General features: G+C 37.9%; 1 protein-coding gene across 2 annotated transcripts in view; it reads left to right on the top strand.

Annotated features, from left to right (window-relative positions):
- The first annotated feature begins 1,368 nt into the window (after nucleotides 1–1,368).
- si:ch73-138n13.1 (uncharacterized protein KIAA1671) overlaps nucleotides 1,369–26,775 on the top strand; it is a 49,611-nt gene continuing 24,204 nt past the window's right edge. Inside the window, exons 1-6 of one of the 2 annotated variants that reach the window (XM_067395127.1) lie at nucleotides 1,369–1,508; nucleotides 10,869–10,962; nucleotides 11,979–13,293; nucleotides 13,879–13,957; nucleotides 15,321–18,518; nucleotides 18,783–18,905. In XM_067395127.1, coding sequence (XP_067251228.1) covers nucleotides 11,987–13,293; nucleotides 13,879–13,957; nucleotides 15,321–18,518; nucleotides 18,783–18,905 — 4,707 coding nt within the window. In that variant the 5' untranslated portion in view covers nucleotides 1,369–1,508; nucleotides 10,869–10,962; nucleotides 11,979–11,986. Of the gene's footprint in view, nucleotides 1,509–10,182; nucleotides 10,550–10,868; nucleotides 10,963–11,978; nucleotides 13,294–13,878; nucleotides 13,958–15,320; nucleotides 18,519–18,782; nucleotides 18,906–26,775 lie in introns of those variants that run through there. The other variant, XM_067395128.1, reaches the window with a different exon arrangement.

A 26,775-nucleotide genomic window follows, 5' to 3' on the forward strand; every position in this document is an offset into this window, starting at 1 on the left:
AGCAGTAATTCCAAAATCCATGGTGATCCTGAGATCTTTATTTGTCATTCGGGATGTTGTGCTGGGACTAGTGATGCTTTTGCACATAGCTTTGAAATCTTGGTGTGATTTAAGAGATCAATGAGCTCCAGTTTTCTTTATAATAATATCTGAACACAGTCATTTTATTAAAATAATAATAAATGCTAAATCAAAAGCTCTCTATTAAGTTTACTTCCCTCTGAATGTAAAGCTTGTCTTTACTTAAAGTCCAACTGCCCCCTCTGCTGGCTACAGGAAACACCTGCATTCACAACATTTGATAAACACCTATTGACGCCACCTTCTGTAACTTCCACAGCAGATACATCTACAAAACAGAACACATTACAAATTAATATACAGATATAAGACGTTACAAAAAGAGACACATCCACTGTATGGAGCATATTTAAAGGTACAGTATGTGTGTGAAACATGCTGTTTATTTTATTTATATAGGCTATGTATTAGACAAACAGAATGCATATTATATAACCAAGTTGTGGCTGATTACTCGTGTGATTATCAGTGGTTGAGCTCATTATAGACAATAGCTAGTGTTGAGATGCTGCATTCCAACCTGAGGAGGTCAGTGTGGCGACAGTGAGATCCCATTGTTACATACTTATCAGGTGATGGTATGCAAAAACTTGCCTTATATCTACTTTTATTAGTCTTCAAACCACTACACACATATACAAGTATATACAGAAGTCTTCAAAACTGAGGACACATTTAGAACAAAAATATACTTTGAGAAATCTGTTTCTCAAAGTATACTCTTGTCAAGAAGTACATCAAAGAAGTACACTAAGTTATAGAGATATGCAGCCTATATAACACGTATATAACAGAGATATTGGTCAATATAATGCAACTAGTATACATCAAGCGTACATTTTTGATAAGATTCTGTTTGTAAAAATGTGTGTTTTGCGTTTGTAAAGTAAATTACTGCAGTTTACCTCACCTGACTAAATATGGGAGTTGCCACCATCGTACTTGAACCACTCGTACTTGGAGGAACTAAAAACTCCGTTCTCGCGTGACCAATAGCGTCTCATTTATCAAGGTTATCTTGGTCTATTTTATCATCACCCACAAGAGGACGCACGGACTCAATCTCCCCCTCCACACTGTCCCAGTCTGGCGCACCAAAACAAATCCTCCATCCTTCCGTGCAATGCGATCCCATACCGCCTTCCGGCTCTCTCAGCAAGTTTGTGTGAGCCAGCCTGTGATAGTGTTCATAGAAACACGGCCGTTTGTGCAGCGGTACAGGTGTGAGGAATGGTGTCCCGGTGCGATTCATGCGGGATAAAGCAACTAAATAACGCGGGACTCACCGGCGGTGGAGCCGAACATTAGCCCGCGATCAACAGGACGGTCAATCCCGACAGACAGCAGCGAGGTTTGGTTGAGCTCAGATCCCAAACGGCTCACACACAGGTGGGACAGACAGACGACTGTTTGAAGTTGACGAAAAGGTGCGTAAAGTGAAATGTTGTGCTTTTATCTCTTCGTATGTGTTTTACCTGCTTTGTCACGCTGCTTCTGTTGGTCTTCAGACTTATGGGAATAATAAAGCAGGCTAGTCAAATCAGCTAACAAAGAAACTCACGCGAGCTATTTACCTTTCTGACCATTATAACAATACCATGGTGACCGTAGTTTACGCCAAAAATACTATGTTTACTGTATACAATTCACTTTAAAGTTTTCATATGAAACTTATAGCTATTGTGATATTAGTTGACACTGTCAACAAAATGGAAATTAAAAATATTATGAAAGCTGTTTGAAGGGGACCATGATCCCATATTAACTTATTTTCAGTAACGTTAGTTACTATGGTATTTGCATTTGTGGGTATGCTGCTGTGTTATTTCTGTGTTTGTGCTTTTATTTCACAATTATATGGATGGATATTTCTATTAAGCTTTATATGCTTTATTGTACAGTGAACAATGTAGTTGAGTCGAGCTTGCTTGTTTGTTTTTTAGTAATAATTTGTATTTATTTTTTTTATCGTGGTTATTGTTTCCAGGATGAACATTGGTTGTTCTTTATTTCTGGTAGTTGTTAATCACGTTTTTCTCCGGTCAGTCAAGCTGTGGATCAGTAGTTATGGCCTGTGATTCTGTGCTTTGTAACATTGTATCACTGTATGCATGTTACAAGTTTCTGCTTTCTTGAAACATTTGCATACAGTACATGAGTTGGTATGTAAAGGGGACTTTTGCACTTCTTTTTAAATGTTTTAGGTCGGTAAGATTTATAGTTTTGTTCAATAAGGATTCATATAATTCATTATGTTGAAGTGACCGTAAATATATTTTACAACAGTTTTCGATTACAAATAAAGGCTGTTTTTTTAAACTTTGTATTCATTAAGGAATCCTGAGAAAAGAAGGTTTCTAAAAATATATTAAAGGGTTAGTTCACCCAAAAATGAAAATTATGTCATTAATGACTCATCCTCATGTTGTTCCAAACCTGTAAGACCTACGTTCATCTTCGGAACACGGTTTAAGATATATTTTAGATTTAGTCCGACAGCTTTCAGTCCCTCCATTGAAAATGTATGTACGGTGTACTGTCCATGTCCAGAAAGGTAATAAAAGCATCACCAAAGTAGTCCATGTGACATCAGTGGGTAAGTTAGAAGTTTTTGAAGCATCGAAAATAAATTTTGGTCCAAAAATAACAAAAACTACTACTTTATTCAGCATTGTATTCTCTTTCGGGTCTGTTGTCAATCCGGGTTCATGACTCCGCAGTGACGCTGCTGACGTAAGATGCTGCTGACATGTTATCTGGTGCGCCCGAGCTTCGTTTACAGTATGAGGGAGACGCACGCTGTATTCAAGCTATTCTATATTGTTTGTATTTTGGTATTGCTATATTTTTTAAAATGGTGCGTAAGTGTGCGTGTCGCGGATGTCCTAATCGCCAAAAAACAACAACGTAAAAGTGCATTACCAACGCCGACAGATGAAAGGATTCAATGGAATCAATTCAATGGAATCAATTCAATGGAATCAATTCAATGGAAAGGATTCCAGAAGAGAAGACAATGCTGAATAAAAAAAATAAATAAAATAAAATATATATATATATATAAATAATTAAAAATATTAAAATAGAAAAATTGTATTTTAAATTGCATTATATTATATTTTTGATCAAATAAATGCAGTCTTTATGAGCATGAGACTTGAACATTACAATCTAAAAGGTGTTGATCAAAGTAACTCAGTTGAATCCAATAATTCAACCAAACACTGGCGTATTTATATACCCTTTCACTCTTTGGAATTCACATTTCTCTTTGTGATTCCAATTTTGCAGTTGTCTTTCCTGGCAGGTAAGTTTGTCAGGTGATTTCGTCACAGATATATGCTGAATGGCGTCAGCTGTATGTTTGTGTGCAGGTGATGGGCTGTACTGTGTGTGTGTGTGTGTGTGTGTGTGTGTGTGTGTACTGAAGCCCTGCCAGTCGTGCTCATTCATTGGTCTTGCTGCTCAGGTCGAGCACGGAAAGTATTTTCCTTCTGCAAAACTGGCTGAACCAGAGTGTCAGTTGTACACACACACACACACACACTGTGAATAAAAGACAGGAAACACAGTGGCGTAAAAGGCTTCAAGGGAATCAGTTGGTCCTCACTGAATTGGGTTCTTGCCAGATTAGTTGAAAGATAGTAAAACTATAGATACACAATACTGAAGAAAACTTCTACATTCCTTCTTAGTCATTCACCTGTGCTGATGACCTTTTTTTTGGATAAGTACTTTTTTACTCGCAAGCAGTTTGTCTTGTTTTTGTTTTTTTTCTCTTTGCAAAATTATCTTGAAAAAGGGAGAGGTTATAAGGGGTTATTCTTGTCCTACAACCTCAAGTTAAAGTATGGATACTCTGTTAGAATTGTACTTCAAACATACAAGTAAAATATGGTGTGTTCACATTTGGCATGTTTGGTTTGATTAAAACGAACACTGGTGGGATTGCTATGATAGAGTGGTTTATTTGAATAACTTTGAACGCTGCCATTCGAACCCTGGTGCGCACAACAAGCAGACCGCTGAGAAGATGGGTCTCGGTCCACTTCCAAACTTTGGTGCGGTTCGATGAAATATGAATGCAACACGGACCAAAGTCATGTAAACGAACCAAAAACATCACATGATGTTACAAGATGTGCCCCCAAAAAGGACAGAAAGCTCTAACATACCTGTTTTTTCACCACAGTTCAGTACTGGCATCAGAACTGCTTTCTCCTCACAGCAGATCTTCATTTGTGTGTGTGATGGAGGGATTCCTGCTGCTGTTTTGACTCCTTTATACATTTTATAAGCTCCTCATGAGTTGTCAGATCCATTCTAGGGGTGTAACGTACACAAACCTGACGATTCGGTATGTACCTCGGTATTGAAGTCACGGTTCGGTACAGTGGGGGAAGAAAACAAAGCAAAAAATTGCTTTAAATAAATTCAATTATAATTAATTTTCTTAAGGTAAAAAATCTATCTCAGCTAATTCTGTAAACTATATACAGGGAGCCCTTTACAATTAACAACAGAGCCCAAATTATTAAATTCAGTTGCTATTTATTTTTAGATATAATAATTAACACTCAAAAACAACAACAACAAAAAAACATGTAAACTGCACATAAGGCATTAACTTCTAAATCTAATTATAAAATTATTATATAAATTTATATATACTTAAAATAATTGTAAGTAGTAAAGCAATACAAACGCAAACAAGTATTTTAAGTTTAGGAACATTTTGAGTCAACCCTCCCTTGCCTCATGTCACACTAGAAGTCCAGCGGCGCCGGCTGGAGAAAACAGTACTTCAGACAGTAACGTTAGTTGGGGATCAGAACCTAAATGATTTAAATAAATGATTTAAATAAATTTATGACATATATTTTGTTACCTAACTTGTCGAACATCCAAAACAATGCTGTGTGCTGGGCTAAATGTGCACGTTTTATGTGAGTGCATATGATGATATATATTAGGGGTGTAACAGTACCAAACCATCACAGTACGGACATCACAGTTTGGTGCAGTCAGATGACAAATACAGTCAGTCACAGGGTAATTCTATGTTAAAAATGACAGTTTGAATGCTAAGCAAATCAGGACTAAATGCATTGTTTTTTTGTTTTTTTTATCTGGACCAAAAGAACTGAGAGAATCGAAGTACAAATGTGAACACCAGAGGCGTTTCTCAAAACCAAGTTTGCAAAGTTCGGACTCGCGTCCTTGGTAGTTAGGACTTGGCAAGTTCGACTCGAACAAACAAACTCGAACGAACTCCTGTGAACGGGAGAACGCAAGTCCGGTGATTCTGCAAATGGAACAGCAGCGTACTTGATAACGTCAGCGCTTTAGTAGTATACAAATGTTAACTAGCCATATATAAAGTTATGAAACGTCACATTGCCCTCAGACAAAACGGAGCCAGCGGCAAATGTCAGAAGGACTAGCCGAGGTAAGGCTGCTCTCAGCTGGGTACATGAGCGCTGAGCGTCCGGTGATCGCCTGGATCTCACAACTCCGACAACGTCAGATTAAATTTTCAGAAAGGCGCTATCTTTATCAATAAACCACAAATTTGAGCTTTAAACCAGCACATTCTCACCCGAAAAACTCTTAAAACGACATATCATGACATAATAACAGTAATATGTTTAAATTATGTGGGTTTTCTCCTTTACTACTGACGCTTGCTGGTTAGTGCAAGATGCATTCTGGGATACCTGGCTGTCTCAAGTCTGCACAAGTCACCTTTCGATGCATCCTTGATAAAAGGGGCGGATCAAGAACAGATTCAGGGATTTGAACTGTACTTGGCTAAATGCAAACTTTGAATTGTGAAATGTTATCAGTCGCTGTCTAAGTACTGTTCCAAGTTCACAAGAACACAAGTACAGACAAGTAGACATATTGAGAAACGGCTTAGGGCTGCCCCCGACTAAAGATTTTTCTAGTCTACTAGTAGTCATTCATTTAAGCCATTATTCACATGTTTATATTAATTTAATTACTTAAATACTGGGGGTGAAATATATGCCTATTCCACGCTCAAGCGCACACACAAAGCTTGACGCAAAGCACTGGCAAAAGTAATGATTATGAATGTGTTGGAAAAAATAGCACATAGACATTGTAGCCACACTAAATTTTAGTTTATTTATGTGACATGCTGCAGTACAGTGAGACCGAGATGGTAGAAAGCTTATCCTGTTTGTTTTCTTTATTTTACAAAAGCACAAAGTTTTGCACAAATAAAAGTAAAGATTTTACAGTTTGGAATGATGTATTACTTTTATCTGTATGACCAAAAATGAGGTAAAGCACACTTCAGCTTTCACACTCCGCACAAACATGCACATAATAATAGTGCACATTTATCTAGGTTAGCGTTAGAGTGAGCGGCCATGTAAAGTAGCTACTACTTGCATGTTTCAAATGATAAGCCGTATTTGAGGTTGATGGATGATAAGAGAGCGTAATTACCACAAGGACCTGGTAAATATTATTATTTTTTATTATGGGTTAAATTATATTTTAAAGTATATTAAAATAGTAAACCATCATTTTAAATTGTAATAACATTTCACAGTATTATTGTTTTTTCTGTATTTATTATGAAATAAATGCAGCCTTAATGAGCATAAGAGACATTGTTCAAAAACATTAAAGGTGCCCTAGAATTAAATATTGAATTTACCTCAGCATAGTTAAATAACAAGTGTTCAGTACATGGAAAAGACATACACTGAGTTTCAAACTCCATTGTTTCCTCCTTCTAATATAAATCTCGTTTGTTTAAACGAGAAGAACAGGCGAGAAGAACAGGCGAATCTCAACATAACACCGACTGTTATGTAACAGTCGGGGTGTACGCCCCCAATATTTGCATATGCCAGCTCATGTTCAAGCCATTAGACAAGGGCAGAACGTCTGGATGTGCACAGCTGAATCATCAGACTAGGTAAGCAAACAAGGAAAACAGCGAAAAATGGCAGAGGAAGCAATAATTACTGACATGATCCATGATAACATGATATTTTAGTGATATTTGTGAATTGTCTTTCTAAATGTTTCGTTAGCATGTTGCTAATGTACTGTTAAATGTGGTTAAAGTTATCATAGTTTATTACTGTATTCACAGAGACAAGAGCCGTTGCTATTTTCATTTTTAAACACTTGCAGTCTGTATAATTCATAAACACAACTTCATTCTTTATAAATCTCTTCAACAGTGTAGCATTAGCCGTTAGCCACGGAGCACTATAAAACTCATTCAGAATCAAATGTAAACATCCAAATAAATACAATACTCACATGATCCGATGTATGCATGACGAACATCTTGTAAAGATCCATTTTGAGGGTGATATTAGCTGTGTGAACTCTGTTTATGCTGTTCAAGGCAAGCGCAAGCTCCGGGGGCGGGGGAGCACGAGAATTAGAGGGGCCGCACACCCTAAATCAGCTCATTTATAATGATGCCCCAAAATAGGCAGTTAAAAAATAATTTAAAAAAAAAATCTATGGGGTATTTTGAGCTGAAACTTCACAGACACATTCAGGGGACACTTCAGACTTATATTACATCTTTTAAAAAGAAGTTCTAGGGCACCTTTAAAAATAGTAATGTTTCCAAACTGTTGACTGGTAGTGTATATGAAATACTGTGTTCACACACAAGTCAAGTTTGTCTTCAGTGATGTTTAATTAACAAAATTACAATGCATTTCTTTAGGTCAAAGACTCTAATTTTTCTTCATTATCTCTCTGTATAGAGGTCCTAAAGCCAATAAATCTTTATGGTTTTGAAGAACTGTAAATCTCATTTGATAACAATAATTATGTGTTACTGTATATCTCTGTGTGAACCCAGTTACTCTTTTATTCTGCCACTCCTACTTGGAGAGCACATTTAACATCCAGCAGAAACACTTTACTGATGATCTGATCTTCATAGAAACTCTGGCAGCTTTTTGCTAAATGACAGTTGTTCATTTATGATCTTTGATGAACAATTATTGCCTGAGGATAGTTTTCTTATTTAACTTTCCTCTGGAATCTGATTTGATCGAGTGATTTTTGCAGCCTTGGTTTAGGTTCCTAGTGCTTTTTTTATTTATTTATTTTTTATAAAGAATTGATTAAATACAAATTTTGAGACCTGAGGCATGTTGCATGAAGCTAGTTGAACAAACTCTGATTCAGAGTAGGTTTAGAGTTGATGAATCCATATAAATCCAACCTGGATTAGTTTAGGTTCAATGGGCTCACAAAGATCGGTATAAATGTTCGTTGTCAATTCAGGTTTAATTCAGAGTTTGTTTCATTTTTCTGCTTGCCTATCACCAATAAAGTATTTGCTTTATAAATAAGTTGATTTTCTCTGTATATAATAATAATTGGGAAAATATCTAGGCCATATTTCACCAAAATCAAAAATCATTTTATTATAAATATATAATATAAACGTTCAGAAACGTCGAGATGCATTCTAAATGTTGTAACTTCTTGTTGTAACACCATTACTGACAATCATAATTTTGACTGTGTGAGATTCTCCAGCTTTGTTGTTGTTGAGCAACTGAAACGCAAGCTGTTAAAGGTCCTCCCTCTTATGGAAAGCACCCCTCGGGAGCAGCAGCTTATTTGCACACACAAAAACGGCGTGTTTTTGCTCACACCCAAATAGGGGCAAATTTGACAAGCTATAATAAATGATCTGTATTTTGAGCTCAAACCTCACAGGCACATTCTGGGAACACCAGAGACTTATATTACATCTTGTAGAAAGGGGCATAATGGGTCCCCTTTAAAATGCATGTATAATTACAATAATGCAATAATAATTGGTTCAAATAAACTATCAAAAACAAGTAATGATATGGTTTTATTGGACAACACTATTAAAATATGTAAGTAATGTACTATAAATAATAATCATCTTCTGTACATTTACGTATTACTAAAAATGCTAGCAGAGGGTGGCAACGGCCTGGTGATTGTTGTTGTTACACTTTACAGCATGATCAAATCCTTGTTTTATTATTGACCAAACAACATTTAATTCAATTGTCCACTTAATCTTTAATATTTTGCCACTCGTCCATAGAATGCGGCACTTTTTTGTATTTTGCTGGTTTAACGACATGGGTAAATTGCAATCGAGGTTTTTGTTTGACAGAGCCATCGAATTTAATCAAGGAATTGTGACAACCTTATCATGTAGCGAATGTCACTTCAGCTCTACTTTCCGAGTATGAGACTCAACTCCTTCATCCTGATGTATCATGAGACAGCTTTCACTTTGACGAGAAATATTACGAGATCTCATGGCACAAGATTTTTGGCCTTATATTTTAAATAGTTAGTTCACCCAAAAATGAAAATAATGTCATTTATTACTCACCCTCATGTCGTTCTTCGGTACACAAATTAAGTTATTTTTGAAAAAATCTGATGGCTCTGTGAGGCCTCTAACCCTAAACCTAACCCAGCAAGTTAATTTACACTTTCAGTGTCCAGAAAGCTACTAAAAACATATTTAAACAGTTCATGTGAATAGAGTGGTATCTAGCAACAATATCTAGCGACGGCCGATTTCAAAACACTTCTTTGAATCTTTTGTTTCGAATCAGTGATTCTGATTGCGTGTCAAACTGCCAAACTGATGAAATATCTTGACTTTGGCACTCTGAACCACTGATGCGAAGCAGTGTTTTGAAATCGCCCATCACTAGATATTGTTGAAAAGTCGTCATTTTGTTTTTTTGGCGCACATCGGATTTCATCAAAAATATCTTAGTTTGTGTTCCGAAGACGAATGAAGGTCTTACAGGTGTGGAACGACATAACGGTGAGTAATAAAATATATTATTTTCCTTTTTGAGTGAAATAACTCTTTAACCTTCCAATTTTATTATTTATATTTATTGTAATTGTCTGTATATTTTTGTTTTTAAAAGCACACTGTGTAACTTTTATCCTTCTGGCTTTGAGGTGTGAGCTTTGCTGTTACCAAGAAGTCTTCAAAGTCTGCCAAGATTAAGATTTGCAGTGTAACTTATGTGAGATAAGTGCTGCTTACTTTAATGCAGAGGTGTAAAGATCTATGTTAATTTTTCTAGGTCAGTGCGAGATCATGTTTGTGTGTAAACGTGTCTCTACGGGATGCCAGAAAAGACTTCCCTAAACATTCTGGTTTTGAAGCTGAAGATATTAAACATTCCAGCTGCAGAGGCGTTTCCTGTCAACAAGCGAATGCCAGTCCATGCACTCTGATGAGGATCCTCCTCCTTTCCTTCCTTCACAGTCGTTCTCCGTCTTTCTGTTCATTGTTGGCCGTCCCCTGCTTCCATGCCACTACTTCTGCACCCCCACCCCTTTTACGCAACCACACAGCTAAGATTTCACTACCGGAGACATATCAAATGTGTTGGTTTGTTTGGTGATCTGTAGATGTAGGTCAGTCGTGCTGGTAAATATCTTCCTTTGATCTATGTGTCTGCTTTCTGTGTATTCATTTGTTTGTGAAAGACACTGATGAAGTCTCTTTGTTGCATGTTGCAAAAAATGCGTAGATTCTGCATATGTGTTTGAGTCCTGTTTCAAAAGTCTTTGCAAACATTCTCACTTGACTTTTCAATTTTTATGATAATATTCAATGATTTCAACAAGCTGTGCCATTGACAACAAGTGTACATGTGCGTGCATATGTGGAAAAAATTACAACAGACACTGATACCTTAACTGTGTAGAAGTAACGGTGTCTGACCATGCTGTATTCCCTGCAACAGAGTCTGGCTCCGCCTCTTCTCCATATGATATGACATCACTCTGCGGTTACCACAGAAACCAGGGCTCCACTGCAGACGGTTGACAGCCAGGCAGGTGAGTTATTATTGTGATGTTAGAAAACTGCAGACAAAGCACAATTTGATAACTGCATGGGGAAGCATGACACATGCATGTGCTTCTACACAGGTATGTGAATGTGTTGTGAATCATGGTTTCATTCTGTGTAAAATGTAAGTGTGTGTATGTTGTAAAAGTCTGCATGGCAATTTAAGTGTGAACACGTGTTTGTATTAGCGCACAGCTTCCAAGAGCGACATGTGTATTGCATTAGCAAATATGGCTCTCTGGATTATCTTTTGGATTCCTTTTGTTTGATGTGTATTTGCCAGTAGTAGCAGGTTTTTTACGCACAGACCTGTCTCAGTCTGGACTCTTAATTCAGCAAATTGATCCCTCCCTCCTGGGTAATGTCCAATCATGCTGATTTAATACACCCGTACACACACACACTCTCTCTCTCACAGCGTGATTAATGATGTGTCAGTAAAGCGTTCTTTGTGCTCTTGTGAGCTCTGCATCTGCCAAGGCAAAGTCCACAGTGGTGGAGAGGAAGAGGGTTAGATAACGTTTTTCTTCAGGTTCATAGACACCCCACCATAACAACATTTCTGAGAACACTAACACTGTATTTCTTTTGTTCTACAAAATGATAGTGCAATGATTTTGCTCGGCATGTGGGATGACTCCAGCCCTAAAGGAAGGTCTACACACTCACAGTAATTACCTGCAAAAAAGAGACCGGATATCATTCTCATTTTCAGTGAGAGCCTGTGATTTCTGGTGACACGAGTGAGAGTTGGCATTGAGACAGTGTTGAGCAAAGCTTAACTTTATGCAAATGAGCAGTGAAGATATTTGGAAATTACCAAAAGGAATGCAGAAAGTGATTTGTGGCTAGATACAGTTGAAAACTGTGACAAATTGACAGACTAGGGACTGTGCAATCTCCAGTGATTTAATCACTGTCCATGTGAACACAGCTTAACATACAAAATGATTAATTTAAATGATTGTCAGCTAAAGATTTTTTTTTTTTTTTCTTGTTTCAGGTGGTGCAATGGCTGCCCAGGTTGAGGTTGATGCTGGGCGGCCATGTGTGGTTGGGAGTCGTCTGCACCTTAACCCTCTCATAGACTCTAGCAACAAGAGCTTGATGGAGAGTTCAGGTGGCCCCCAGGGGCCACTTATTATTCCTTCAGAGCCTAACAAACCTGTCCCAGGCCCCAAGCCCAGACTCACCCCAAAACCTTACACTGTGGAGAAAAATCCTACTATACGCCCCATTCTTGCTCCCAAACCACAGCCAAAACCTAGACCTGAATCCAGTCGACCAGTTTCCTACAGGCCAGACCTGCCCTGCACACCTAAACCACAGCCAGCCAGTAAACTCAGTCTACCATCTGCCTTTAAATCAGGCCAGAAGCCCAGCGGACAGACAAACAAACCTGTGGCACAACCTTTTAAACCAGCACCTACCATTGCCTCTACTGACTCCAACAAGTTTAGAACGACTCAAACTGGGGACGTGCTGAAAAGAACAAGCATTGGAGCCACACCAGCCCCACTCAAAATCGATGGTCAGGCCTCCACTCCAGGTGCTGAATGGCCTTTTGCTTCTCGGAAAAAACAACCTGGCCCTTCGATCACTCGTGCTAAATCATTGGGCTTCCTTTCAGAGGTAGGACTGAATTATGAGGACAGTAAAGAGGATTCTGGTGCCAAGGAAGAGTGTTCTCCTACTGTTCTTCGGCCCCAGTCTAAAGGTTCAAGGCCCAGGCCTGTGTCAGCTGTGTTCCTCCAAAACCCCAATCAGTCTGAGCCTCAGGTTGTATCGCCTACACCTGCCCCTCGTTGGGCAAAAGGACGACCCCTTTCATCTGACCTTACTTCAAAGTTTGAGTCAATTGGGCTGTCCCTAAACCGGCGACCTCCCAAGGAGGACAGCAAAGAAAACACTCCTGAAACACCAGAGCGTGTTGGAGCTGTGACTGAAGAGAAAGAACGTGGTGCTGAAAGGGAAGAAGGGCCAAATAAGGCCCCCGTGCTTGATAAAAGTACTCAGAGGATGGAATTGAAAGATGAGGACTCCAAGAAAGACTCTAAGCCTGAGGATACAGGAGGTACCAGTATAAAGAGACGCATCAGCCTGCTGTTGGACTCTTCATCCTCAGCATTCTCAGTGGCACGTGTGGATACTCCAGGAACGGAGCCTCGCTCACCGGGGCTGTCTATCTCTGATACTGATGGAGCGGTGGGGGTAAAACAGCGCATCAAAGAACTGACTGAAGAAGTGCCTTCTACGCTATCACCAACACAGAAGCCGCAATATAAGCCACGAAACATAGTTTCTGACCGTACTAAAAAGTAAGATCCAGTGATTTTCAGCATTCATTACTGAAGTCTACAATGTTAGTGCTCTAACTCAGTAAATTGCAGTTGTACATGTTAATCAGTTATCAATTTCATATTCATCAGTTAATTAGTTATCAGTTTCAACAATATGCACAGTTCTGCTGTAGTTTTACTGCCTTCGGGTCCTCCTGAAAAGTTTTTCTGAATGAGTTTCATAAGTTGCAATTACTGCAGCAAAATGAATATTAAAGGATCTATATTATGTGCATAAGTAATTTTTTTGTATATGTGTTGGCACAGAGAATTCTGAAAAGTGTAATTATGTCTCACAAACATGTTGGCTCGTAAACTGGCTAAAGTACAACAGTACACACAACAAAATCTATACTACATGTTTACAACTAAATGGTACAGAAATCACAATTAACACTTTGCTTTCATCATGATTTACATTCTCTACTCTGAAAATCAAGGCTGAAAGAAAATATAGCTTCACACTGGTAATAATGTGGCATTCATTCAAATGGTTCTTAAGATCATTCTGATGAGAACAGAAAGCAGTATTTGTTTCTACTAATTAAACTGATTTATTTACAGATTTGAACCAGAGCTTGACGGCTTCTGTTCCAATGAGTCCAAAGTCCCCCAGCAGGTTGAGGAAGATCTCAGCAAAAAGGTATGTGAATATGAACCACTGCTATTAGTCATACTGCTGCAAATCAAGCATCTTTACAAGGTGCAGTAAGGCACACCTCGTTTTTTCAAAGTCCATAAGAAAAAAATGTAACATTTTATTTGATTTGAACTTTATTATTTTTTTTTTTTTACAAATGACACCACAACAGCATACTCAGTTGACTATTACATAATAGTCATAAATCACAATTTTGCTGAACTAATTGATAGTCACAAATTTTTATTGTATTTCAGCATTCCTACACTAATAAAATTATACTGTGACAGTCATGTGTTTGATAAATTAAAACAATATTTAAAATATTTATGTAATTAAAATATTTATGTAATATTTTTAAATTAATAGAAAAATCCTTTATGGCCTTTATGACATTTGAGACATTAACTGCCTAATTGTGGTCTCGGCCTCAAAATGAACGTCTTTTAAAAAAGAAAAAGAGATTTCACATTGAGGGAGAGAGGAATAAAAAATGAGGTTAAAAAGGCACTTCTGATGTCACAGAAGGTGCGGCACTCCAAAGACGTGTAACCTGAGTCGTAGCGTGTAATCATATTGTGATTATGAAACATGCACGCTTCGAAGGGAGGGGGGTGGGAAAGGTCAGTTTGTGAGAGAAGAGGATTCTTTGATTATGGCCCCTTCATGCCCCACCCTGCTTTATGAGCTTTGACAAAGAGCATACAGATCCCATTACACTATTCTCAGTCACACGTGTCAAGCTCCTCTCCCTTTTCGTGTGCTCCCAGTGTTTGCTTCTGTCTAAATCCCCTCTTTTCAGGACTTTCTGTTTAGCAAAAATTTCCTAATACAATCCTTCACAAATTAATTGTTTCAATCTGTTTCGTTATCTTGTACTTCCTCATTTGTGTTATCTTTTTTTATATCATTCTCTGTGAAAGAATATCTTAGATAAGCAATTTGCAAGATTTGATAATCTCTTGTTTATTCAAATGAGACTCCATCATTGCATTCTTTCTGTAGCTGATTTGTAGAGTAGAAATATATTCCTTTCACTCTCGTACTGTACACAGTAATGATACTGTGCACTCCACTGTAATGATAGCTTATAACTAAGCAAAGAAAATGTTACCTCTAAATGCCATATCTGTCATGGTATGGGGTTGTCAAAGGCTGTTTCTTTAGGGATCACAGTTGTAGACAGAGCTCATCTTGTCTGACTGAAAGTCAAACCAAACTCCAGGTTCTTGCTTAATCATGAAACTTTTCAGGAGATGAGGCAAAAAACATGCAAATGATTCCCCAATTTTTTTTGCTTAACAAAACCAATGGCAAATTAAAATGTAAAAAATATCCTTAATTTCATCTTTATTTTAATTTTTAGTTTGATTACTCCACGATTGAAGGACAGTTCAACAAACAGGAGGACAGAAAAGTATCATCACTTGGTGTTCATGACTTTCCTACCCACTCTGCTTTTAATAGTGATGGAGTGCAAACAGTACGGGCATCTATGTTTGAACATGTGGTGGAGAGGCATAATGTTCAAGTGATGGAGGACAGCATTTCACATGGCCCAAGAGCACAACAGGAAAGCACAATTAAGCCCATGCCCAGGCGGAGCCACTCTTTGCGAATTCAGGACAACATCTTTAAAGCTCCTCAAGATGATGATCCTGGAAGTTTGGTGAAAGCGACCTATAGAGAGCAAGTTTCTCCTTCCAGCCCTGTACGCGTGGAGCATGTATTTGATACTGTAGCTTTGTTTGGAGAGAGCCGTGCTATTAGTGAGGCTTTGCCAACTGCTCAGCTTGAGGACAGAGCTCTCACTCTGCGTTCACGGCGATCAGCTCCTCAAGGTGAAGAGGACAGACCAACCTATGATATAAGTAACCTGCAAAAGGATGAAGCAGCCAGTCCGCGCTATCTCAGAGTAGGGGCACTACAGAAATGGACTGCCACAGAGGCAGACCAAGGGACTGAAACTGAGAGGGAGCGACAGAAAGAGATGGTGAGAAAGATGGAAGAAGAGATACAGAGGCAAATAGAAGTGCACATGGCTGCAGCAGCAGCATTGGAGGAGGAGGAGGAAGAAGAGAGTGAAGCAGAAAGTAAGAAACGTTCAGAAGCACAAAGAGACCGGGAAAAGGAACGAGAGGAAGCTGCAGCACCCAAACGGCCTAAGATGCTAGATGCTGAAGAGCAAATGAACAAACCTAGAGCCACTTACTTTGCTCTGACTGGTCAGATTCAAGAGCCTGTGCATCAGGGTGAGAGAGCGAATGATGAAGTAAACATTGGGAGAGGTAAACGCAGTTCACAAGATGACAGAGGGATAAAGGATGTTCCATTTGAGGATTTCACTATTAGATCAGGGCAGTGGAGTCCTCAGAACCCAACTGCTCAGTTTAGACGAAATCCTTCATTGGAAGCTGCAATGCACAGAGATTTGCAAGAGGAACTGTATAAAAACGACACTGCACCAAGAACAGATCATAGATTACAAGAAATTGAACTGCAAAAAGCATTCAGGGAGGAAATAGAGAGACAAAACCTTGCAGAGTTTGAAAAGATGAAGGAATTGGAAAGGCAGCGAGAAATGATGAAACAGAGAGCCTTGGAGGTTGAGAAACAAAACAAAATTGAAAGGGAGAAAAGAAGAGAAGTTGAGATGCAGAAAGAGAAAGAGAGACAAAAAGAGCTGGAAAGACAGAGAGAGCTAGAGAGGGAGAAACTTAGGGAGTTGGAGAAACAAAGGGAAGCAGAACGACAGAAACGAGAAAAGGAGCGACAGAAACAAATTGAATATGAGCGAATGAAGGCTGCCGAAAGAGAACTTGAGCAGCAGAGAGAGTTTGAGAGGCAACGACAAAAAGAGTTTGAGCGAGAGAAAGAGAGAATGCTCGACCAAGAGAGGCTTAGGCTTAGAGAATTTGAAAAACAGAAAGAGATCGAGAGAGAAAGAGAGAGACAGCTGGAGTTGGACAGACAGAGGGAAATTGAAAGACAGAAGCAGAGAGAACTTGAAAAACAAAGAGAGATGGAGAAGCTAAAGGAGTTAGAAAGACAGAGAGAATTGGAGAGGCAACGAGAGGTGGAGAAACTAAAAGAGCAGGAGAGGGAAAGACAGAGACAGTTGGAAAGGCAGAGAGAACTGGACAGGCAAAGGGAACTTGAGAGACAAAGAGAGTTAGAGAGACAACAGGAGATTGAAAGACAGAGGGCGATTGAAAGGCAGAAAGAACTTGAAAGACAGAAGCAGAGAGAGCTAGAGATTGAGAGATGGAAGCTGCAGAAAGCAGAGGAGAGAGAGACCAAGAGAGAGCTGGAAGAACTTGAGAGGGTCAAGGAGCTTGAGAGACGACAGCTTCTTGATTTTGAGTTGCAGAGACAGCGGGAAAGGCCACTCCAGCAAGAGAAACCGAAACCGAGATCAAAAAAAGAACGAGAAGAGAGACAACTGCAGCCTGAATGGCAGAGAGGAACAGAACGACATTGGACAGAGACAGAGCAAGAGAAGGCAACACCTACATCTCCACTTAGGCCTAAAGTTCTAGATCTAGACGCAGTGTCTCTGGGTGTTAGGACTGGTCGAGATAGCCATGAGAATAGCCCCACAGCTCGATGGAAGCAGCCCTCACTTCATCCAGATGAGGTTTACAAACCAGCCATCTTAGACATTGACTCATTTAGGAGTCAAACCCAACCTGATACTTTCCCTTCAACTGGATTTGGAGGTTTAGAATCAGGAGGTGTTAGTTCAATGACTCAAGTTCGTCCACAGGCCATACAAACAAATGTTCTCCAGCCCCAAACAGCATCTCAACTTCAGTCTCCTTCTCATCCCCAGTTCCACCCTCAGTCCCAGGCTTTCTTCCAGCCCCCCCCAGCAGAACGTATGAGAACTCAACTCCCGCCACCTTTGCAACCTCAAATTCTGCACCAAACCCAGCCTCATTCACAGCCATTTGATACAGAAAGACCTAGGCCACAACCTCACTCATTGTTTGAGACCTCAGATTGGGCCTTTGGCTCTCAACAGCCTATCTCAACTTTGCCATCTGTGCAAACTAATGTTTGGGGACATAATCAAGCAGAGTTGACTGTAGATGAGCCCCTTTGGGTATCAGCCATGGAGGGATCCAGAAGACCAATTAGCACCAGACTTGGCGGTCTTGAGCAGCAAACCTTGCGCCAAGAGGATAGAGGTTTAAGTAACATTGTGACACCCATTTCGACCTCTTCCATGACTCCTGTCTTTACTCCGGTACAGCATCAATATATTTCACCACCCATGGTTCCAATTCAAACTCCTATGCGGACTACACAAACAAGCGTTGGTCCCTCTTCAGCCCCTATACTGACCCCAGAGAGATGCTGGACCTCAGTACCTTGGAATGCGGGGTCAAGTGGAGCTGTGGTTCCTGCTCCCGCAACATCATTAGCTAGGAAAGAGACACAGGTACCCACTAGTCATGTTGCAACCTTCTCTGTCACTGATCCTATATCAAGTCCAAATTGGGAGCTGGCATCCCAGGGGCTGAGAGAGAACCGTCCCTCGCACAGGGACAAAGTACAACAGGTGAGGAAGAACTCACTCTTGCATACATATTTGCACACATTCACTCTATATATGTATTTTTTTGTGTTGTGTTTAGCAGTGCACAAATGTAAACAGTAATGATGCGCACCATCTGAAATTGGTCACTTTAATTGCAGAACCACCCACCTATCTGTATTGGAAAATGTACTCCAGAGTGATCAAATAACCGTGTCAGCATATCCCTAGTTGTGTTGCATTGCATTTTCCTTGAATGAACTAAAGAAGCTTCCTATGTTTGTGTAGAAACGCTCAAGGAGTATGTGTCGAAGATCTGCCCCCACGGAAAGCTCTGCTGATGGTCCGGTTGCCCACGTGAGAACTCGTAGAAGTCGCAGTGCACACAAAGAAAGGGCTGGAGAAAGCTCGGTAAGTAAAAGCATGCTCAGAATTTTGTTTTGTGTATTTTTCCTTGTCATTAATTTTCTTATACACATGCTCACATACACAAACCTATTTATGATTACTTTGCACTAGGGCTGGGTAATTAATATTTACTAAGGTATGCACTTAGATCCCTTTTGGATTGTTTTGTTTGTAAATCAGCATAATTAATTTAAAGAGCCCTACAAAGGGGTAAATAAGTTTACATAAGTCTACATTATAAGATTTGAAAAAAGTAGATATTCTAATATGACAACTTTTCATAGTGGTTGTCATGTTTTTATTTTTTATATGTATTTATGAACAATAAATAGTGTACAACTGTTTTACCAATTGTGATTTCAAAGTACTTGTTATAATGTAAACTTGTTACTTGCCAGTTAAAGGGTTAGTTCACCCAAAAATGAAAATAATGTTATTTACTACTCACCCTCATGTCGTTCTACACCCCTAAGACCTTCGTTCATCTTCAGAACATAAATTAAGATAGTGAGGCCACTATTGAGAGCAATGCCACCAAACCTCTCAAGATCTACTAAAAACATATTTAAAACTGTTCATGTGAGTTCAGTGGTTCTATTATAAAGCGACAAGAATACTTTTTGAATACTTCTGAGCTTTACAAATCTGTTGTTTCAAATTAGTGATTCGGATCTCCTATCAAATGGCTAAACTGCTGAAATCATGGGACTTTGGCGCTCCGAACCACTGATTAGATTCATAAAGCTCCGAAGCAGTGATTTGAAATCGGCCATCACTAGATATTGTTGAAAAGTCATTATTATTATTATTATTATTATTATTATTTATTTTTTATTTTTTGGTGCACAAAAAGTATTCTTGTCGCTTTATAATATTAAGGTAGAACCACCGTACTAACATGAACTGTTTTCAATATGATCTTGAGAGGTTCAGTGGCTTTGCTCTCAATAGAGGCCTCAGAACGACATGAGGGCGAGTAATTAAGGACTTTTGGGTGAACTAACTCTTAAAGGTGCAAGCTTCTGCAAGATGGTGCAAGATTCAGCTTGTTAATTTTTCTTCAGAGCTAATTTTTCATCAGTCATCAATTCTCTCACTCCATGATATAGTTTGTTACATTTATGCAATGGAACAATTACTTTTTTTTGTCAGTATCTAACCTAAAACATTGTATGGATTTAGAAGACTTGTAATGTAGCACAGAAATTGTTTGAAATGAGTAAATGATGACAGAATTTTAAATTTTTCAGTGCACAGTTCCTAATCCACTACATAATTATATTTAGATATATTTCAGATATTGTCAAAAGGCTGAAAAATATTGATGTAATTGCCCAGCCCTACATTGCACATGGATAAGCATGCATCTTACATAAGAGTTGAGTTCCTCACCATGTTCTAATGGAAAGTGTACAAAAACAAAGGATGGAGAAATTGCTTGTTGGCTTCTGATGATGTCACCAAACTTTAGAGACCAGATGTTGGAGGAGTTCCTCGGCAATGTGAATAACAGCTGTCATATGACCCTTTCTGGCATGCGGTCCTTGGCTAATAATGTTTGCCCATATCTGATGGACTTGTTAAAGCGCATATTGAAATGGTTATTTTTGCTGAGGGTCATTAAAGCTGAATGTTTATATTTATATGCATGTTTGTTGGGTATGGAGGCTAACTCAAGCTTGTGTTTTTGTGTGTGTGTGTGTGTGTGTGTGTGTGTGTGTGTGTGTGTGCTTTTGTTTATATTACATTGTGGGGACCAAATGTCCCCATGATGTAATATAAACCTGAGTTCACCTACATCGTGGGGACCAGCCAGCGGTCCCCACAATGTAAATGGGTTTATAAATCATATAGAATGAGTTTTTGTGAAAAAGTAAAAGTTTGCACAGTTTCCTGTGAGGGTTAGGTTTAGGGGTAGGGGCAGGGTAGGGGGATAGAATGTACAGTTTGTTCAGTGTAAAATGCATTGAAGTCTATGGAAAGTCCCCACAATTCACAAAAACAAACATGTGTGTGTGTGTGTGTGTGTGTGTGTGTGTGTTTGAGTGGGTGGTGCAGGAATGCAGTCTGATGACAGAAAGAAGTAGTGTCTTGAAGTTTATCGTGTAATAAAAGAGCATTTTCTAACAAAGATACACTGCTAGTAGCGAGTAAGATTGTGTAAATCAAGGTAAAACTGATTTAATCATGATCATGTAACGTGTGGAAAAGTATGAACACATGTATGAGCAATGCTAACTTGTGTTAAAGAGCTTAAGATCGCTTTCTTGTTTTTGATTGACAGGTTAATTGAAATTTCATACCAATTTCTGTGTGTTTTCAGAAAGAGTCCTTTTTACTGAGAGACTTATTCCACAAGGCAGTTGTTGTCTTTTTTTTTGCAGGGGTCGTCTGAGTGTATACATATCGCCATCTGCTGTATGAATCAAGTTATTACAGTGTTGATTTTTATGATTAACAGTGGCTATAAATTGTTGCTTATCTGACAGCCAAGAATATCCTCTTAACCTTTAATTTAATTTGAAATGGAAAGCTTCCCACGGCCGATAGTGTGTTTCTTATTTTAATGTTTTGGGTTTATTGTTGTGAACCTGTCATGTGGGTGTCTGTACGTGGCTTTAAAGAGGAAGCTCTCGCTCTTGCTCTCTCTCATATCTTTTCTCAGTATTGGTCATCATAGGAAGAGTCATTTTTGCATCATTGTGTGCTCACGGGCACAGGCGAGTTAAAGACATAGAGAGGGGTTCAGAAGTAATGAACACTCAAATAAGCTTCACAAAAGTAAAGACTGTAGAACATTCTTTTGGGGTAAATAGAAGGATTTGCTTCATAGAAAGATGGCCTATTGCTTCTGTTCTTCCTGCTGTTGGTGGCTATGGGTAAGCTTACTTTATTTTACTGTTCAGACGGTAATACAACTACACATACTACAGCACAACCACAACACTTCATGCTACCTGAGACAAGGAGTCAAATCTAAATGTAGGTCTGATAACATTACATAACACACAGGTTGACTGATGTTTGATCGTTGGATGAAGTCCTGATGCTCTTGCTGATACTTGCTCACTTATTTTTTTCAGCATAGAAATGTTCATAATCTTTATAGCACATTGATTTGTGAAGTTGTTTGTTTGATGTTGTTAGAAATATAGCAGTAGTTTCTTCTGTATTGTGTTGATACAAGCTTCGTACCCATGCTCAGTATTAGAAACATGAAATATATTCATATATAATATGATATCATATATTAGGGCTTGCAAAGCCATAGATTCGATATTTTTAAATTGACTGGCTGCGTGTATCCTTCAGCTAGACTGAAACATCTGCCTCTGTAGCATTTTTATTAGTCTTGTCACTTATGAATCAATTTAGTTTGCAATGCATAGCGCCTGTATGAATTAGTTATTTTAATGTAAATGCCCAAGCTAATCTTAAACAGTGCACAGTAAACTTATTCAAGCAACCAGGTCCAGTTCCCTTCTGTATCATCTGTGCATTGAATGTCACGTGACTGATTATAGGAACAGATTAATATAAATAAGCTTCCTTATTATAAAAGTCAATTCATCTGCACCATGAGCCTCTAAATATGCATTTTGAGCTACTTTACAGTTGTGTTTATGAAAGAAGTGATTTCTATGGGCCAAGATTTCTTAGACTGATGTAACTGGTATCAACATAGCATTAAAATAGTTTTTGTTGAGGGGAAAAATAATTCCCAAAACCAAAAATAAAAGCCAAAAATAAAATCTCTTGCTTCAACTCTTAAAAGGTGTTATTTGCTGTGTCAGAGAGGAACTGTTCACTTTCACTGAGTCATAACACTGGGTTCAAATGAAATGGCTTTTTCACTGTCATTTTTGGTCATCGTTTTTCTTACAAATTTTGTTAAATATGTGCATGGTTTGAAATATAAAAAGCCAACTATCTGTGTATGCTGTAATTTTCAGCATTGATGTGTACACTTGTTGAGACAAAGGAAGTCGCATCACCCAGAATTACCTTTCCTGTATGAGGCCACATGTGGTTTAAAGAGGAACATTAAACTATTTAGAACACTTTTTCTGTTTGGACTTTCGAATTACCCTGTTATCTTGATATAGTCAGTGTAAGAGGATGTGACATGCCTATTATTACCTATAAATGCAGATTACATCAACCTTAATTGTAGTATGTTGTTTAACCCTTTAAAATGTGACTGAGGTATTGGAACAGGCGACCCAGACTGATGGAACTGAAAATGGGGCCATGGCATTTCATATGAAATATACACAAACACCCACAAAGTGTACACACATACACAGTATTGTTATATTGGGGACATATTTATTTGATGACATTTAAGTTACACTACATCAGTTAGAAAATTATATAAAATTATATTTGTAGCTTGACAGGATTTTGAAACACATTTTCTATTAGAGTTTGGTTTGCCTTTTATCTAGTTGTCCTAAACTAAAGTGATAACTTTGGTAACGGGCCTTTTGGTCTATTAATTGTCATGAGGTTTCCAAAACTAGGCTTGAATAAGTATCCTTCTTTCTATCATATAAGGTTCTGTACAGTATACATTCTCTAAGAAGATATTTCTCTATCAAAGTAGTATTTTCAGAAAAGAAGAGATTCTTGTTTTTTGGGTGGTTTTACCATCAGGCAGATGACTGAATCATGAGCAGTGACTCATTCCAATACCAGGATGACATTTCTAGTGATTGTGAAATTCATAAAAGTATGGTCAGCAATTTACCACTCAGCACTATGGCTGATGTATGCACTTAATCAATATTTGGATATTAGCAACTAGCCAGATCCTCCTAATGTCAGTTTATATCGTAGCTGTACTTTTTTTAAATCTTTGCATGTATGCTGTTTGTCTTGTAATAAGATGTGTGGTGTGCCGATTGTCATAAAGAAAGGAAAGCAGATTCCATCTACATAACTATTGTGGTCTCTATAAAAGGAACAAAAACTCATTGCCATTGATTAGCTTTTGTCATGTATAAGACTCTCTTGTCTTGCTGGTTCTTAATCTAATCTTAATGATTTGTGTCTCTTTTGTACCAGCTGTACCTCTGGAACTGGAGTCTAGTTTTTAATTTAAACAGTAATTATGGTTTAAAATCTTTGTGATTTTAAATAAGTTCACATGCAAGTTTTTCAGATTAGTGATTTAAAGGGTTAGTTCACCCAAAAATAATAATTACTCACCCTCATGTCGTTCCACACCCGTAAGACCTTTGTTCATCTTCGGAACACAAATTAAGTTATTTTTGATAAAATCTGATGGCTCAGTGAGACCTGCATTGAGAGCAAGTTAAAGGTGCTAAAGAGGATGTTTTGTTTTATACATTTTTGCAATATTACTTGAAACTGTCTTTACTAACTGATAAAAGACTATTTATTAGGTGCACTGAAAGGAATAATATTAATATACATCATCTGTGCACGAGGTAGGGCCTTAAAAACTGTTCTTACTCATGCGCTCATTTCAAAAACTCATTAACAGTCTTTGGTTTCTCAGTCGACGAAAATATCCTCTGTAGCACCTTTAACTTACACTTTCAAACACCCAGAAAGGTACTAAAAACACATTTTAAAACAATTCATGTGAGTACAGTGGTTTAACATTATGAAGCGATAAGAATACTGTTTGTGTGTCGATAAAACAAAACAAACAAACAAACAAACAAAAATAACGACTTTATTCAACAACATCTAGCACTCGTCACTGAACTAAACACTGCTTCATGAAGCGTTGAAGCTTTACAAATCTTTTGTTTCGAATCAGTGGTTTGGAGCACTGCCAAAGTCACGTGAAATGTTGAAACGCTTATGACGCAACAAAGCCTCGTTTACTGAAATTATTGGACTTTGGCAGTTTGAGATCGTTTAATACACGCTCAAACAGATTCAAAACAAAAATTCGTAAAGCTTTGAAGCTTCATGGAGCAGTGTTTAGTTCAGTGACGAGTACTAGATGTTGTTGAATAAAGTCATTATTATTATTTTAGCGCGCAAAAAGTATTCTCGTTGCTACATAACATTAAGGTTGAACCATTGTAGTCACATGAACTGATTTAAATATGTTTTTAGTAGTGATCGACCGATATATATTATATTTTCCCGATATTTAAGCATTTTTCCATAATCGGGTATCGGTTTTGTAATATCGGATTCGCCGATTTTACGGCGCCATCTTGTGGCCGTTTTGAGATTTCCGCCATTGCAGCCCGGGCGTCTGAGGAGATCAGTCAACAACAACTAAAGTATATGTTCTACTTGGTTTACTTTAATTAATCAACTTTATTTAACATAACAGATATGCACAAATGAGATCTGAGACATAAATTCCTGATATAGTTAATTTATGCAGCATGTTTCTAAACAATTGAGACAAACTCATTGAGTAACGTAGTGTAATTCGTCATGTCCTGCCCCAATAAAGACGTAACTTTACATGAATTAAATAAAACAGACATGAATGAGTGCATGTTGAAAATAAAAGCGCTGAATTTAATTCTCTATCTGTTGTATTTGGTCACCATTAGTCTAGAAGAAAACGTTCGTTCATATTGCTTAGCAACTGACGGATGATCAGGAGGCTTAAGCACGGCCACTGAATGAAACTTTTGACAAGATTATCTTGTTTAAACACCCTAGATTATATTATCATTTACTACATAATTTTTTTGCTAATACACATATAAATATAGCCTACCGCTTTGTGGAAATTAATTATTTATTATCTACATGCGCGATCGCGGTTGATTAAGTTATAGTCAAACAGCATTTGTCAGTTGGCATTTCATGATTTAATGTTAGATTAAATTTAGATCATAAAATGCCAACTGACAAGTGCTGTTTAACTTTATATAGTCTCGGAAAAAAAAGTTTGTTCATATTGCTCAGCACCTGAATGGGTTGATGATCAGGAAGCCTCAAGCACGGCCACTGCATGAAATTTTTGACAAGATTATCTAGTTTAAACACCCTAGATTATATAATCAATTGATTTACTACATAAACATTATTTAGTTAATTGCACTTTAATTTTTTGGACTCAGACCCCTCTATTTATTTGTGTATAAATATAAAGATTTTTTTTGTATGCAAGGAGGGAGTGATTGTTATAAATAAAATGGTTTGTTCAGCTCATTTTTGTTGTAATAATTGTCAAAAACAGAAGTATAACAGTAAATAAATATCGGTTCTGCATATCGGTTATCGGGTACATAAACATGCAAATAATCGGTATCGGTTATAAAAAAATCAATATCGGTCGATCACTAGTTTTTAGTACCTTTCTGGGCGTTTGAAAGTCTAAGTTAACTTGCTTTCAATGCAGGCCTCACTGAGCCATCGGATTTTATCAAAAATATCTTATATTCTGTTCTGAAGATTAACGAAGGTCTTACAGGTGTGGAACAATATGAGGGTGAGTAATTAATGACAGAATTTTCATTTTTGGGTGAACTAACCCTTTAAATAGTGCAGAATTTTCATATTTCATATTAATTTTACCTCACAATATTTTAAACATTCAAAATTATGTGTGAAAGAAGTCAACTGACTTAAGCTATAAATAATTTGACAAAGTGCTTTAATAGTTTAGTGTTGTGGTTATTATTATTATTATTATTATTATTATTATTATATTTATATAATAATTCTCCATTAACATCATAGTGTAACTCACTCTCTGCCCACTAGTGGGTGCTGATATACCCTCTTATCCCCAACATTTCACCCCCATTTTTCTTTTTCTTTTTCTGTATTGCTTTGAAAAAATGACTTGAGAATTTGCAATCTGAATCTAAGCAGATATGGAAATAAATACCAGGTCAAAAATGGACAGCGAGTTTTGGTTGGT

Source organism: Chanodichthys erythropterus, chromosome 9, assembly GCF_024489055.1.
Source record: "Chanodichthys erythropterus isolate Z2021 chromosome 9, ASM2448905v1, whole genome shotgun sequence".
NCBI lineage: Eukaryota > Metazoa > Chordata > Actinopteri > Cypriniformes > Xenocyprididae > Chanodichthys > Chanodichthys erythropterus.